Source organism: Carassius auratus, chromosome 2, assembly GCF_003368295.1.
Source record: "Carassius auratus strain Wakin chromosome 2, ASM336829v1, whole genome shotgun sequence".
In the NCBI taxonomy this organism is placed as follows: Eukaryota; Metazoa; Chordata; class Actinopteri; order Cypriniformes; family Cyprinidae; genus Carassius; species Carassius auratus.
The window spans coordinates 5423537-5439091 of NC_039244.1; the positions used below are offsets into that span (position 1 = coordinate 5423537).

A 15555-nucleotide genomic window follows, 5' to 3' on the forward strand; every position below is an offset into this window, starting at 1 on the left:
ATTAATACGGCATTATTACATTCACGTACGTTTTCAAAGTATCTTTTTTTTTAAGTGCAACATAAGAAATAAAGTCACACATGCTCTGAATGACATAACAGTGAGTAAATGATGAAATGATGTTTAACATTTTGGGTGAATTATCTCTTTAATGTTTCATTTCAGAAACTTTAACTTACTAAGCTTAGTTCATTTACTTATGCTTATATCAATGACTGTTCAAATGTTTTTTGATTTTTGCATTTGCATATTTATAGATTGCCAATAATAGCACAGAAATGCAGCTTATTAACTATTCTAAAGAGATGCATTAAGCAACAAATATCAAATGTTTCAAAGTATTTTCATAAGCAGAGCTCTCTCTTAAAAAGATTATTAAATAAGCAAAACAACTGTGAAGACAACAGCCAAAGGATGCAAATAGCTATTCAATAAAATCAAGCCTTCAGATTTAGCACACAAACAGTCACTGGGGTAAACGTCACCTTTGTTTCCTAAACAGAGCATTGTGGGATCAGATCCTTCCAATGCACCAGATGCAGTCATAATGCACCAGAAAGCCCACCACACACCAGCTATTAGTGGACAGGAGCCAATGTTTAGAAAGCTGTGCTTGCCAGCAGGTAAATCTGGCCACTCTTTTCAAGAGACACCTTGGGATTTTTACTGACCGCAGCAACCTCGCTTTAATGTCTCATCTAAAGGACGTTGCCTTCTCACAATAAAGTGTTTTAATTAATATACTGGGACATGAAAATCCATGCAGATCACAGAATGAACACCCCCTACTGGGCTCATTAACACCTCAACCGAAAACAGAATTATTACTAGCTTTAAAAGAAAACAAGGCAAAAACAGCAGGGGGATCACTACAATCACAGTCAATTAACAGGGTTTTTATAATTGTATAATTTTTCCCACACATGGACTGAACTGCATAAGCACCCAGAACATACTGTACCTATGGATTCGGTCCAGCACTACAGCACTACAGCACTTCAATTCACTACTCACAATCCAGCTGTCTACGTCTGTATCCATGTCCAAACACACAGATGGTGCGGAAAAGACCTGCAGGGTGAAGATTGTTTGTTTTACTTTGTACTATACTTCACAGGTTTGTTCTTTATTATCCATTTTATATAAACATTTCTCAAGAATAATTTAACTTTGTACAATGTTCCTATTGGGTGTTGTGTACCACCTCAGCCTAAGTATCAAAGTATACAATTGCAAATGCATTTAAGACACTTCTGAGCAGTATTAGACAGTCTGTGTAAAGACAACCTAAATGCCACTTCAGAACTGCTTCTGTTTCACCTTTGCCGTGTAAATTTGGCATAATTGTGTTATCAAATATTATTTGCAAAATGTGTTTGTGCTACATTTCATTAAATTAAAGGCAACTTTGTTTAATATTCAGCTAATAGCTATAATGCAAGTGATGCTTAAGAAAGTGTCCAAAAAAAATGTTTGGCCACTTTATTTCTTCTGTAAATCTATATGCTACTTTTTTTCTATATTACCTCTGATTCAAAACAAGGAATCTCCCGTTAATGTCGACAATAACCTAACAGTAAATTGATGTAAAATTTCCTCATTTGTAAGAAGCTATCGATAAAACCGTCTGCTAAATGACTAAATATAAAGGTTAAATACAAATAATCCTAGATATAGTAATATTAGGAAACTACATCTAAGAAATACTGCCATAACATACAAATGGAGTTAGATGTCATTATCACATTTTTATGATATTGTTTTAAACTACGATACCGGTGAATCCATGAAAGCTGTTATTTCTTGAGCGCCAGACTGCTGTTTACCACATGTCAGCCCCAGCTGGCCCTTTTTCTCGCGATATTGGATGCATTCCTGTTAGCACATTCATCACTCTCGCGAGATGTCATCCAGTCGTCCGCCATCGCTGTAGAGATAGAGGGAGAGAGTAAGCTACAAGGACTCAAACCTGGGGGGGAAAGAGGGCGATATTTGTCCGTGTTTCCCCTCAGCACACCCACCCTAACGTCTGTTGATGGCATCGCTCCCTAACCCAAACATGTCCAGCCTCAAACCCGGCACCAAGAAGGACACCAAAATGCGGATCCGCGCTTTCCCCGTGAGTATCAGCCGAGACGAGCGGGCCTCGGGCGGTCGCGGGGAGAACTCGAGGGCCGGGGATCGGTCAGAGCAGCAGGCCACAGCTGGTTTACGTGTTTTGAGGTTGGGTTTTAGAGATTTGTAGAGTCTACGGAATATAAAATGCGTCAAATCATGATAATATTAGCGTCAGGGTTTTGAAGATGTTGATATGTGTCAGTTATTAGAGATATATGCGATTTTAAGTATTCAAACAGCCAATGTAAAAAATTGTTAAAAACTCAATGATTCTCTCGTACAGAGTCTTTATGTTTTCACCATAAAACTGTAGATATGTACAGAACCGTAGATCCATCAGAGATCATGAAGTCTTTCCTTTTGATCTGCTTGTTTTCTTTCAGTGTTTTGATCTGGTTTTGGGTCTTGGGTTGTCAGGGTGGCCCGTTGCTGTTTTGTTGCCACTCAAAGGTTTGATGTTGTGTGTTTTGCTGTGACTGGTTGTTGTTTGTGGTGTTGATTGATTTATTTTTTATTTTTTTTATTTTCACTGATGCTGTGTGTATATATTACTAAACTGATTGTTATGGTTTTGTTGTCTGGTTAATTTAGTGTCTTGTCATTGGTTGGTGCTGCTGTTTATTGAGGCTCAGGCTGATGTTGTGTAGATAAGACCAGTCTTTTAGATGCTAAGGACCCCTACTATTATCATCCTGGTATGAGGGGTCCCTTTCTAAAATTTGAAAGGCAGCTATATTTTTTTATGTATAAAGACAGTTATATTATGGAAATTTTTTAAAAGGATTAGTTCACTTTCAGAATGGAAATTCTGTCATAATTTACACCCTCCACTTATTCCAAACCTGTATGAGTCTCTTTCCTCTGTTGAACACAAAATAAGATATTTTGAAAAATGTTATTATATTATTATTTTTTCCTACAATGGAAGTTAATAGTTCCCATCAGCTGTACTGTATGCACATAAATTTTTTATTCATTAATTTTAATAAATTTTTACATTTTATTTCAGTATTTTTATTTGTTTATTTTTAAGAACCTCTTAGCACTCTTTTTTAGCCCCCTGGTGTTCACCGGACCCCATTTGGAAAGTCTCAGGTGTAGTTAGTTGTTTGTTAGTCACACTGATGATTGATGTCCTCAGCAGCTGTGTTTTTGTCTTTCACAGTCACTGCAGCACACTTTGCATCAGTATGACGTGCCTCTCTCTGCAATATTCTGCAATTTTCTGTTCATTTATTAGCTCCGCTCAGAACAAATGATGTGCATTGCAGGACTGTCAGTGTGTTGGTGATGCTCTGATGGAATGAAATAGGTCAGAATTACTTGATAATATGCAGAGAAGTGAACATTTTTCCATGCAGTTGTTTTCTGTTTGTGCATCGGAAATATTCTTCTCTTGAAGGTCTGGAAACCCCCTGACACCGATCAGCATGTCCGCAGTAATGGCATTTTGGTTCAGATAAGATCTTCTTCAGAAGCTGCGTTTAGGCTACTTGTTGGGTTGCATGTGTCCTACCCTGTCAGAGGAATTCATTAGAAATCTCACAGCTGCCTTTACTTTGTCATCATAGTATAACCCTTCAATATGTGGCCTGTATTCTAACCCGATACACTCCACATTCTCTCAGCTCTCTTCTGCAATCAAATGATTTGTCAAGTTTCTTTTTAGCTTTTCATTGTTCCTTGAAACTTGAACATGCAGTTCCTTGTTAAAGGTCATGGTGTCATGGACATATTTTTGTCAGAATGGTTAGGTCTGAATTGAGTTATGATTCTTCTGATTGTTCTTGCTTTGTATGACCTCCAAAACTCAGCGTAACATTGAGTCCTGTTACTGCAGATAGTCACCTGTAATTTTGTGATCTGACTTTAATTAATCTTCAAGCCCTTCGGTACCATTGGGTTCACTGTTCCAGAATTCATCATTTTATAGAAATGTGCAAATGTGTTTGATAGTTTGCACACACTACCATTCAAAATGTAAAGAAATTGATACTTTTATTAAGCAAAGGTGTCATAAATTGTTCAAAAGTGACATTTATAATGTTACAAAAGATTTAATTTCAAATAAATGCTGTTTTTTTCAACGTTCTATTCTTAAATCTTGAAGAAAAAAAAAAGATCCATGGTTCGCACAAAAGTATTAAGTAGTTTCTTGCGCCAAATCAGCGTATTCAAATAATTTCCTACACTGAAGAATGGAGTAATGGCTGCTGATAATTCAGCTTTGCAAACAGGAATAAATATAAATGTTATTATTTTAAATGGTAATAATATTTCATAATATTACTGTTTTTACTGTATTTTTGTTATAAAATGCCGCCTTGGTGACCATAAGATACTTTTTTTTCTTTTTCTTTTTTTACATTAAAAAAATACCAACCTCCAACTTTTGAGGTGTAGTGTTGATAGTCTTCTAACTTGTTTTTTAACTGAAGTTTAGGAATCGTTTTATAAAAAAAAATATAAGGGCTTTTAGCATTCCTTTAGCTTGAATAGCAGAGCATGGGTTCAATTCACAGTGAATGTATGAGCTGATAAAATGTACACTTTGAATGTAAACAAAGTCACTTTGGGTAAGTGTGTCTGGCAAATTTACGAATACTGTTTGACAATGCAGTAAAATGATCTGGGTTTACGGTTTTAGGTAATGTATGTTTTACTCTTCAAAGACTCTCTGGACTTTCTTCATCAGGGCTTTGTATCGACATGACCTGATCCTACAGAAACCCAGCTTGGAAACCTAGGCCTGCCTACTTGCTTGACTAACATACACACGTTTTGCTTCAGGGATTCCTGTTCATGGAAAAACTGGTTCTTCTTTGCATTAGCTTAACTTTTTCGAAAGTGCAACTCTCTTCTTCAGAATCCAACGATTGCCAAACCAAGTGTGATTCAGGTAGCCTTTTAGCAAAATGTTGTAAGAGGTGGACATTCACACTCACACCCACTTGTAAAGATTTCACCCACATTAATTTCCTTAATCCATAGACTAGTCTACACAGATCAATGAGTCTCAGAACCTGTCTGTCTTTAGTCTTAGTAGAGAGACAGATGGGTGAGAGCGAGGCATCTGAATCTATCACAGGAGTTGTATTACTAACACCGTGTCAAGCATTATAATTAGCATGAGTGAAGTGTTGTTTTGACTTGCATAATTACTCACTGCTGTTTAAAAATGTAATTCACACATATGATTAGCCATTAGAATGGTTCTTTGTGAGATTAGCTCTGCTGAGTCATTGGAAGCTATCAGGAGCTCTGGAGCTGGCCTGTAGATTTGATCGTGAAGGAAAATGAATTTTGTTGGCCCAGTGTCAAGGGTTGAGTATATAAGTAAGTGACCTGCAGTCGTGTTGGCACACTAAATGCACATTAGAATGTTGTAAGAAAGATGTTTGACTTTTAAAAAGCCCAGAAAGCGGCCTACGGTTTCCTGTGCTGAATAGTCAGTTTGGTCTCCTTTTATGTGATTTGTTGTAGTTGTGATGTGTGCAGAGAGCAAAGTGAGTCTCAGAGTCTAAAAACTTGAGCTGATATATACGATATAGTTCAAAAGTTTGAGGTCAGTATGAATTAAAAAAATTTTTTTTTTAATAATATATAGTTTTTCAGCAGGGATGCATTAAATTGATCAAAAGTGGCAATAAAGAAATCTATGGTTTAGCAAAAGATTTCAATTTCAAATAAATGCTGTTCTTTTAAACTTTCTATCCATTAAAAATGTCTCAAGGTTTCCACAAATGTTTGTTACCAACAATAATAATAATAAAAAAAGAAATATATATGTATATATATTCATCACAGGAATAACATTTGCATTTCAAAATGTATTCACATTGAATTTTTTTACATTAGAATATTTCACAGTGTAACTGTATTTACTGCATTTTTTGATAAATGCAGACTTAGGCTGAGCATAATCAGAAACATTTACTGGTAGTTTACAGCAGATCTTGTGCTATATGTAAGTGTATTATTTCTGTTTTGACTTTAATATGTAAATTTAAAATCATAACTTGGCATTATAATATGCTTGTGTAATAATATGAAAGATATGCAATAACTTTTTAGTACTTCCAATCAGAAAGAGAATGCAACTTTAATTGGAAAATACACACTGTTTTATTAAACCAATCTTTGTCCAATTAGAATGATGCTGATCATTTATTCAGTATTGGTCAGTGCTGATAAGACGCATCCCTTCTAAAATGATTTTATCTAATTGTCACAATCGTTTCTGTGTTTTATTTATTTGCTGGTTTGTTTCTTTTTGTAGATGACCATGGATGAGAAGTATGTGAATAACATCTGGGATCTTCTGAAGAACGCCATCCAGGAGATCCAGCGGAAGAACAACAGTGGGCTGAGCTTTGAGGAGCTCTACAGGAACGCCTACACCATGGTGCTTCACAAACATGGGGAGAAGCTCTACACGGGCCTCAGAGAAGTGGTCACCGAACACCTCATCAACAAAGTATGAGCTCCTGTCTCGCTCTAAGAGAAAACACATGAGGTCCTAGAGATCTGGATTCAGCTTTGAGTGCTATGAAGTATCACAATCTTTAGTTGCTGAAGTTAAATGAAGTTAAATAAGCAGTAAGCCACAAGAGACGACATTACAGTGATTTCACCACAGCTTACAGCTTAAAATGAATTTGATGGCATGTGATGAGAATTGAAATTGAACAGATTGATTTGAGGAGACTCACTGTCTCACATCTTCACTACAGATATATTTATACAAAGCTTAATGAAGACCCTGGGGTTTTATCTCTGGTGCTGGCTGTTAATGATGTCAGTTCTGGAGATGAAGCAGATGGCAGAAACCTGCCTGTCCCAGTGGAGTTTGTCATTGTACACTCAGGTGGATGAAACCCATGTGCTTCAGCTGCTCTCATAGCAGCTTTGATTTTTTTTTTCTTCTCTGTCTTCAGGTGCGTGAAGACGTGCTTCACTCTTTAAATAACAATTTCCTGCAGACGTTAAATCAAGCATGGAATGATCATCAGACTGCCATGGTCATGATTAGAGACATTTTGATGTACATGGTAAGTTGTTTAGAATTTTTTTTGGCAGGTTTTAACTTGTGTAACAGATGTTCTGATGTCTGTCTTTAAGCAGGTTCAGGGAGGGACTCATGGATCACACAATCGGAAGTTAGCATCACTCAAAAAACAAAAACCCAACATGATTTGGATTATCGCAGAAAATAAGCTCTGTGACCAAAGAAAGTTTATGATTCTTGCACATTGTGTTCATGATAATAAGTAAACGTGACATTTCTGATTGTTGAAGCCTAAATACAGTCGCCAGAGGTAAAGAGCTAAACGTAGGCTATAAATGAAGTACACCAGTCACATCACTAAATAAGTCACCATCATTGAAAGATCACAAGTATTATTGATGTATTTTATGTCTTAGAATAAAATGTAAAAAAATATTGAACTTGTCACATCATGAAAATATTTGTGGAAATCAGAAAGACTGGGAAAAGGAATTGGGACTAGGGATGCACCTACATTTTTCAGCTAAGAAAATAATTTTTTTGCAATAGTGCTTCTGTGCTGGGCAACATTGGTAAAATGACACTATGCTCTGCTCACATGCTCTGAGAATAATAGCTCTGTATGACTAAAAAAAAATCTGATTCTGTTGCATAGAACTGAATACAAATTATATATTGATATTCAGAATAAATATATTTTCTGTCCAATTTTATTGTTTTACTTTCAGTAAAAGTGTGGCTTGTATTTTATTCTTGTTTTATATTTTTTAAATTCCAGATCATTAAGATTGGGTCAAATTAAGTCTTTTCTTTTCATAAAAAAACTAATTATTAAAGTGCATCCAGAACTTTTGGTTTTGGCCCAGAATTTTCATTTTGGTGCATCCCCATCTGGGACACTACAAAGCCTGGAGTTGAACCTGCGTGAATGCTTTCTTTCTCGCTCTCTGTCTAGGATCGTGTGTATGTTCAGCAGAATAACGTGGAGAACGTTTACAATCTCGGCTTGATCATCTTCAGAGATCAGGTTGTGCGGTATGGCTGCATCAGAGATCATCTCCGACAAACTCTACTGGACATGATCGCTCGAGAACGTAGAGGAGAGGTGGTGGACAGGTGTGTTCTTCTGTCATTCTGTCTCTCTTTACAGTGCTTCAGTTAAAGAATTAAAGCTTTCAGCTGTCAGTCTATTGACTCGTACACAGTTGTAGAGGAATGGGTTTTTATCTTGTTTGTGCTCTCATGTTTTATGGCAGAGGGGCCATCAGGAATGCATGTCAGATGCTGATGGTTTTGGGCTTAGAAGGTCGGTCCGTCTATGAGGAGGATTTTGAAATCCCATTTTTAGACATGTCTGCTGAGTTCTTCCAGGTGGGTACTGCTTTTATACTGCTTTTACTCTCTTTGCGTATCATTATAATTATTATTATATTATATTATGTTTGACTGGCTGTGTTGACCATTGGTAGGAATGCTATCTTTATTTAAGTGTTTGTGTGTATCTCTGCAGATGGAAAGTCAGAAGTTCTTGGCGGAGAACAGCGCCAGCGTCTACATCAAGAAAGTTGAGGCTCGGATAAACGAAGAGATTGAACGAGTGATGCACTGCCTGGATAAATCGACAGAGGAGCCCATTGTGAAGGTGGTAGAGCGAGAGCTCATCTCCAAACACATGAAGACCATCGTGGAGATGGAGAACTCGGGACTGGTCCACATGCTCAAGAATGGAAAGACAGAAGGTGAGCAGCTGTTTGTTTTAATCTGCGATCTATGCCTAGCTCTCTATTTTTTCTCTCTTGGTTCGTATTTCATTCAGTTGCTCTCATCTTTTCTCACTTTCTCTCTCAGACCTGGCGTGCATGTATAAGTTGTTCGGTCGGGTTCCTAACGGGCTGAAGACGATGTGTGAGTGCATGAGCTGGTACCTCAGAGAACAGGGTAAAGCGCTGGTGTCAGAGGAAGGAGAGGGCAAGAACCCAGTTGACTACATCCAGGTACACATTTAGTGGAAATGTGTACATATAACATCCTCAACAGTCTTTCGGTTTGTAATAATTGGTGAGGGTGCTCTTTTTCTCATCTGAATCATTTAGGGTTTGTTGGACTTGAAGTCACGCTTCGACCGGTTCCTGCAGGAGTCCTTCAACAACGACAGGCTCTTCAAACAGACTATCGCTGGAGACTTTGAGTATTTCCTCAACCTCAATTCCCGCTCACCCGAGTACCTCTCGCTCTTCATCGACGACAAACTCAAGAAAGGAGTGAAGGGGGTAAGAGAGGAGCTTTACCACCTTTAGCTTAATGAAAACTCTGCCTACAAACTTGGTCAATATATTTGGTTCAATTTTGAAGACATAAAAAAAAAAAAAGCACCATTTTGCTCCATGGACAATTTTATCCACTTCTGTCCAGTGAAAGTGAAAGAACTGTCATGCATTTCAGTTGTTATATGTTATAGATATGGATTGATGGATGAATGTACATCCACATGAACAAACAACACCATGTAGTTAACTAAAACTATTAAAATATTCATTTAAATAAAGCTGAAATAAAATCTAAACATTACTTAAATGAAAATTGAAAATATTGCCTCGGTAACTAATGAAATAAAATGAAGGTTATGTTAAAGTTCTAAAATTACTAAAACTGAAACCGAAATAAGAAAATTAAAGCTAAATGGAAGTATTTGCAAAAAAAAATAAGTAAATTAAAATGACAGAAGCACACAACATAATTCTTTGAACTTTGAAAAAATTTGAAAATAAAAGCTAATTAAAATAATAATAAATACGGTGATAGAATTACATTTGTTAATATTAGTTAACCTGATCTAACAATAAAAAATACTTCTACATCTATCTACTAATGCATTATTAAATCAAAGGTTGTATATTTTAATATTACTTAATGTACCTGAGCTTACGTGACCTAATAAACAGTTGTTCTTAAATTAACTAATGTTAAAAAAAAGACAAATAAATACTGTAACAAATGTTGATCATTGTTAGTTAATGCATTAACTAATGCATTAACTAACACTAACTAATGGGACGTTATTGTAAAGTTACCATAAGTGTTGTTATAGTATATAAATAATACAGAAACAAAGTTATTACTAATCTCTTAATTGTTTCCTGATAATTGTGTTTGTGTTTAGCTGACAGAACAGGAGGTGGAGTCTATCTTGGATAAAGCCATGGTACTGTTCAGGTTCATGCAGGAGAAGGACGTGTTTGAGCGTTACTACAAACAGCACCTGGCCAGAAGACTCTTAACCAATAAGAGCGTTTCCGATGACTCGGAGAAGAATATGATCTCCAAACTAAAGGTGAACGTTATATCCTTCGTTATTCTCATTCACTGTATTCCTGTATTCCACTGTGTCTAATCTGATTCTCTCTCAGACGGAGTGTGGTTGTCAGTTCACCTCTAAACTGGAGGGCATGTTTAGGGATATGAGCATCTCTAATACCACTATGGATGAATTCCGCCACCACCTGCAGACATCACAGGTGCATATGCTCACACACACATTCCGCTTTGACTTATGCTGTTGTTAACATAAGCTAAATATAATTACTGCATCCTAAGGGCCTATTCACTCCAAGTCCACATTTAAAGAAAAAGAACATTGAAACTATGCAAATGTAGAACTGTGTGGTTTGTCTTGATGTTGCAGGGGTCCCTCTGTGGTGTTGATCTCACAGTGAGAGTTCTGACCACAGGTTACTGGCCCACGCAGTCAGCCACGCCAAAATGCAACATCCCACCCTCTCCACGCCATGCTTTTGAGGTCTTCAGAAGGTACGTCTCGCCTCTAAATGATCAGATTTTGTTCTCTTTTCAGTTTTGAGTTTTATAGGATTTATAATTTTGTATTAGTAAAAGTGTCAAGGTACAGAATCAGAAGAAGCCGGTAATCTCAGCTTGACATACTTTAAACCCTCATAAAATCTGTCTGTATGTCAGATGTTTCTCCACTTGTAGCTTGGTTTCATGCGAGTTCTACTCTCTGCAGGTTTTATTTGGCTAAGCACAGCGGCAGGCAACTCACACTCCAGCACCACATGGGTTCTGCAGACCTCAACGCCACATTCTACGGCGCCATCAAGAAGGTACAGACATGCATAACATATTATAAAATAATATAAAAATATATTATATATAAATATATTTTATAGATATTGCATTTCATGACAGTTGTACATTTAATGGCCAATTACAACGTATCATAACTAATGTAATATATTACAATAACATTATATAATAAAATCTGTGTGTATATATATATATATATATATATATATATATATATATATATATATATATATATATAGCCATGACTGTGACAAGATTGGTGACATGACTTATTATCATTTACTTAGTTTCCTGTTGTGCTGAGTAGCTCCACCCACAGTGGAATATTATTGGTTAAAATCCATCTCCATTTAACAGCATATTAAACATCAAATGTGTTCTTCTGATTGGCTGTGATTTTGTTGCTTAACACAGCATTTTTTTCTTTTACTGACGACTGAACGATTTCTTGTCATTGGAATCTTTCTCACACGTTGGTTTTTTTGTAATGGTTGCAATTATTGATTAAATAAATGGTTTAATGACCATCTCTCTCTCTCTCTTTCTTAAGGAGGATGGCTCAGATGTTGGTGTCGGCGGGGCTTTACTAACAGGCTCAAACACACGGAAGCACATTCTGCAGGTGTCCACCTTTCAGATGACCATCCTCATGCTCTTCAACAACAGAGACAAGTTTACCTTTGAGGTAAAACCTCCTATCCACCTGTTCCTGATCTAAACGCACTGCTTATCCAATCAGTTTAACCTTCACCCATGTTGACCCTTCTTTAACCCTATAGGAGATCCAGCAGGAGACAGACATCCCGGAGCGTGAGCTGGTCCGGGGCCTGCAGTCTCTAGCCTGCGGGAAACCCACCCAGAGAGTTCTCACGAAAGAGCCCAAGAGTAAAGAGATCGAGAGCGGCCACATGTTTACAGTCAACGACCAGTTTACCTCCAAATTGCACAGAGTTAAAATACAAACAGGTATTGTGCTGCCACAAGGAGGCGCTGTTGACTCAGTATGAATGGTTGACATAGTGATCACAGAAAGAAATCAGTACAACACTGGACTTTTTGTAAGCTTTACAGTCAACTATATGTTAGTTAAAACCTGAAAGCAGAGAAACTAATATACCTTTTTTGCATGTACATGCATTTATTTTTTAGTACATTTAATACTTCAGTTTTTTAATTTGTGATTATAGTACTTATTAAATTAGCTTTTATTGATAAAATGTTTAACTTTAATTTTAGTTAAAAAAAAGTTTGAGTTGTGCTTTTGCTTCAGTTTTAGTTTTCAGTTTTAGTTTTTTTTGCACACAAAATTTGTAAATTTTTATTTAATAAATAGTTGCCTATGATAACACACACACACACACACACACACATATATATATGTGTGTGTGTGTGTGTGTGTGTGTAAGGAATAATTATTCTGCTTATAATACGGTTACCACCCCTCAAGACATCGATCCGATGATTTATGTAAAGGGATTCGTCCGGCTTTTGTACTTAAATCGCTATTGTGAGTAGGACTATTTCTTCCGCTTCTCATCCAATTCCTCTTTTGCTAGTACCAAAACGTCGTTTTAAAGCTGGTAACAGAGGCTTGAGCCGTTGATAGCATTCAAATGCAGTTATAAATTAAGTTATTAGAAAGCGAATCAGAGCGACAGAGACACACAAAGAGAGAGAGAGAAAGAGAAAGAGCTTGTGTGAATTAGGCTAACGTACGGTACGTTAGCCTAATTCACACAAGCTCTCTCTCTCTTACGTACCTCTGTGCGTCTCTAAACGCTCTTCTGTTGCAGTGTCTGTAAACAGCGCTGTTATTACATCGCTAGTGAGAAATGTCATGTGTAGCCTTTAAGTTGCTACACTATGTCAAACTGATAAAATCGTCAGGGGAGCGCCGACAACACCGTTTTGTGCGAACTGCGTGACCGTTATTACTTTTAACTATGCGAAGTGATATGGAACTGTAATGTGGTCAAGAGAGCTGCCTGGAACTACGTTCGCCGTGCGTTTCCCAGAAAATAATTGCACACCTCAGAACGTTCCTCTGCCAATCAGATTCAAGCATTCAACGACCCTGTAGTGTATATTTATTTATTTATTTATTTATTTATTTTATAGGTCAATTAGGATGATTTTTTAATAAAATGTTAGTTGAATCAAGCTTTGATATTGAGAGTACTTTTGCAATCTGAAGTGATCGAAATGTAGATTTTGTTTTATTTCGAAAAGTGTTTTACAAAATCTGTCTCCTGCAGTTGCTGCTAAGCAAGGCGAGTCAGACCCAGAGCGCAAGGAGACGCGGCAGAAAGTAGACGATGACAGGAAACATGAAATTGAGGCTGCCATTGTACGCATCATGAAGTCCAGGAAGAAGATGCAACACAACGTACTGGTAGCAGAGGTGAGCGTGTGTTCTTTTCCTAGTTTTGAGTTTTTACTTTTTTTATGAATTTCAAAAAAAGTACCTGCACATTTCTAATGGCCTGTTTGGTTGTGTCCCGTCAGGTGACCCAGCAGCTGAAGGCACGCTTCCTGCCGAGCCCCGTGGTCATTAAAAAACGCATTGAAGGACTTATAGAAAGAGAATATTTGGCCCGGACACCAGAGGATCGTAAGGTCTACACGTACGTGGCATAGTGGAGCACATGGCTGCACAAGGAGATGAGCGAGCCACACAAAGACAGAAAAAATAAAAAGATTCTGGACTGCTTTTCGCATGGACTGGGAAGTTCCTTTTAAACAAAAGATGAACTCTGGGTAGCGGACTTTATTTAAAAGCAAACCAAGAAATATAAACCACACAATCGGGAAAATAATCAGGAAGCAAAATAAGAAATCCATAATTGTGTTCTAGATTATTTTTAATTAGACCACTCCCACTCTTGAATGGATCCAGCTTCAGTCTCTTCACCGTTTTACCCTCGTAGAGATCGAAATGAAAAGAATCCCTTGGGAAAATGTGAATGCACTGCACATGTTGTTTTTTTTTTGTTTTTAAATACTGTGGAAAAGACAGAATTATTAAAACCCTTAACAAAACAGACAAAAATGTGGCTACGGAAATAAGAAAAAAAAAAAAAAACATTGATATTGAACCATTTGCTGCTTTTTTGTAGAAGCCATTGTGGTTTCCATAGTAACGTCAAGGCACAGAGATGGTGCGGATGCTCAACATGTCAATGTAATTTCATTCCTGGTTTATTAAACAAATACAAATGTTCCTCACTGTCCCCGCTGACCGCGTCTCCCGAGGCACGTGAAATAAAAAGCAGCCAAATGACTGGGAGAATTAGACGCTACATCACCATCTCCAATTTCCTGCTATTAAAACTCTAAAACGCCATTACTGCCAACCTTGAATTATGTGTGGCCCTGGTCCAAACAGAATCAAATTGTTTTCAGAAATGGAGAGAGCAGATGAGCCCATTTCACCGATACTTCCTCATGAAATAAAAGTTAGCCAAAAAACGAAGGCAGCGGGAAGCAAAATCCACAGCCTTGATTTCCTTCTGTATCAACGGTGTATACGTCATAGACCAGTATGTCGGCAAACTGATCAGATCACATTTTTAGATTATATTATCAGGTTATCAAGATAATTGTTTGATTAATTGAAATCCCAGTTCCATAATCTACCTACTGCCTTTTCATATTTATATATACACACACAAACAGTCATGGCCAAAAATATTGTCACCCTTGGTAAATATGATCAAAGAAAGCTGTGAAAAATTAATTGAAAGTTAATTTGCATTGTTAATCCTTTTGATCTTTTATACAAAAATGTATCCTTTCACTGGATAATAAGAATTTAAAATGGGGGGGGGGATATATTATGAAATAAATGTTTTTCTCTTATACACTTTGGGCACAAATAACGTCATCGTTTTTTTTTTTTTTTTTCAATGCTTTTTGAAACTCTAAATGTTCTCCTAGTTTTTTGATGATGATGAGGTTAGAGAACACCTGACGAGATCAGAGACCATTCCTTCATCCAGAATCACTCCAGACCCTTCAGATTCCCAGCTTCTGCTCTTCAGTTCACTCCTCTCATTTTCTGTAGGGTTCAGGTCAGAGGACTGGAAGGGCTATAGCAGAAGCTTGGTTTTGTGCTCAATGACCCATTTTTGTGTTGTTTTTGAGGTTTGTGTTTGGGTTATTGTACGGTTGGAAGATCCAAACATGGCCCATTATAATATTTCTAACAGAGTCAGTCACTTACTGATTTTTTATCTGTTGGTATTTGATAGAATCTGTGATGCCATGTATCTAAACAAGATGTCCAGAACCATGTCTAATTCATTGTACACATGGGGTACTTTTTATCT

At 37.0% G+C, this 15555-nt stretch overlaps 1 protein-coding gene across 1 annotated transcript; it reads left to right on the forward strand.

Annotated features, from left to right (window-relative positions):
* The first annotated feature begins 1889 nt into the window (after positions 1 to 1889).
* Positions 1890 to 14906, forward strand: LOC113113751 (cullin-3-B-like). The gene is made up of 16 exons (XM_026280217.1): positions 1890 to 2119; positions 6398 to 6595; positions 7056 to 7169; positions 8082 to 8242; positions 8383 to 8497; positions 8637 to 8865; positions 8975 to 9120; positions 9220 to 9396; positions 10287 to 10457; positions 10534 to 10641; positions 10809 to 10933; positions 11148 to 11244; positions 11778 to 11912; positions 12007 to 12193; positions 13483 to 13628; positions 13733 to 14906. Exons 1-16 carry the CDS (start codon positions 2036 to 2038, stop codon positions 13862 to 13864), a joined length of 2325 nt encoding a protein of 774 aa, XP_026136002.1. The 5' UTR covers positions 1890 to 2035; the 3' UTR covers positions 13865 to 14906.
* The last annotated feature ends 649 nt before the right edge of the window (positions 14907 to 15555 follow it).

Coding starts and splice junctions, on each gene's coding strand:
- LOC113113751 (XM_026280217.1), top strand. CDS start 2,036: ATGGCATCGCTCCCTAACCCAAACATGTCCAGCCTCAAACCCGGCACC. Junction 8,498..8,636: donor TGTCTGCTGAGTTCTTCCAG/GTGGGTACTGCT, acceptor GTATCTCTGCAG/ATGGAAAGTCAGAAGTTCTT. Junction 10,934..11,147: donor GCTTTTGAGGTCTTCAGAAG/GTACGTCTCGCC, acceptor TACTCTCTGCAG/GTTTTATTTGGCTAAGCACA.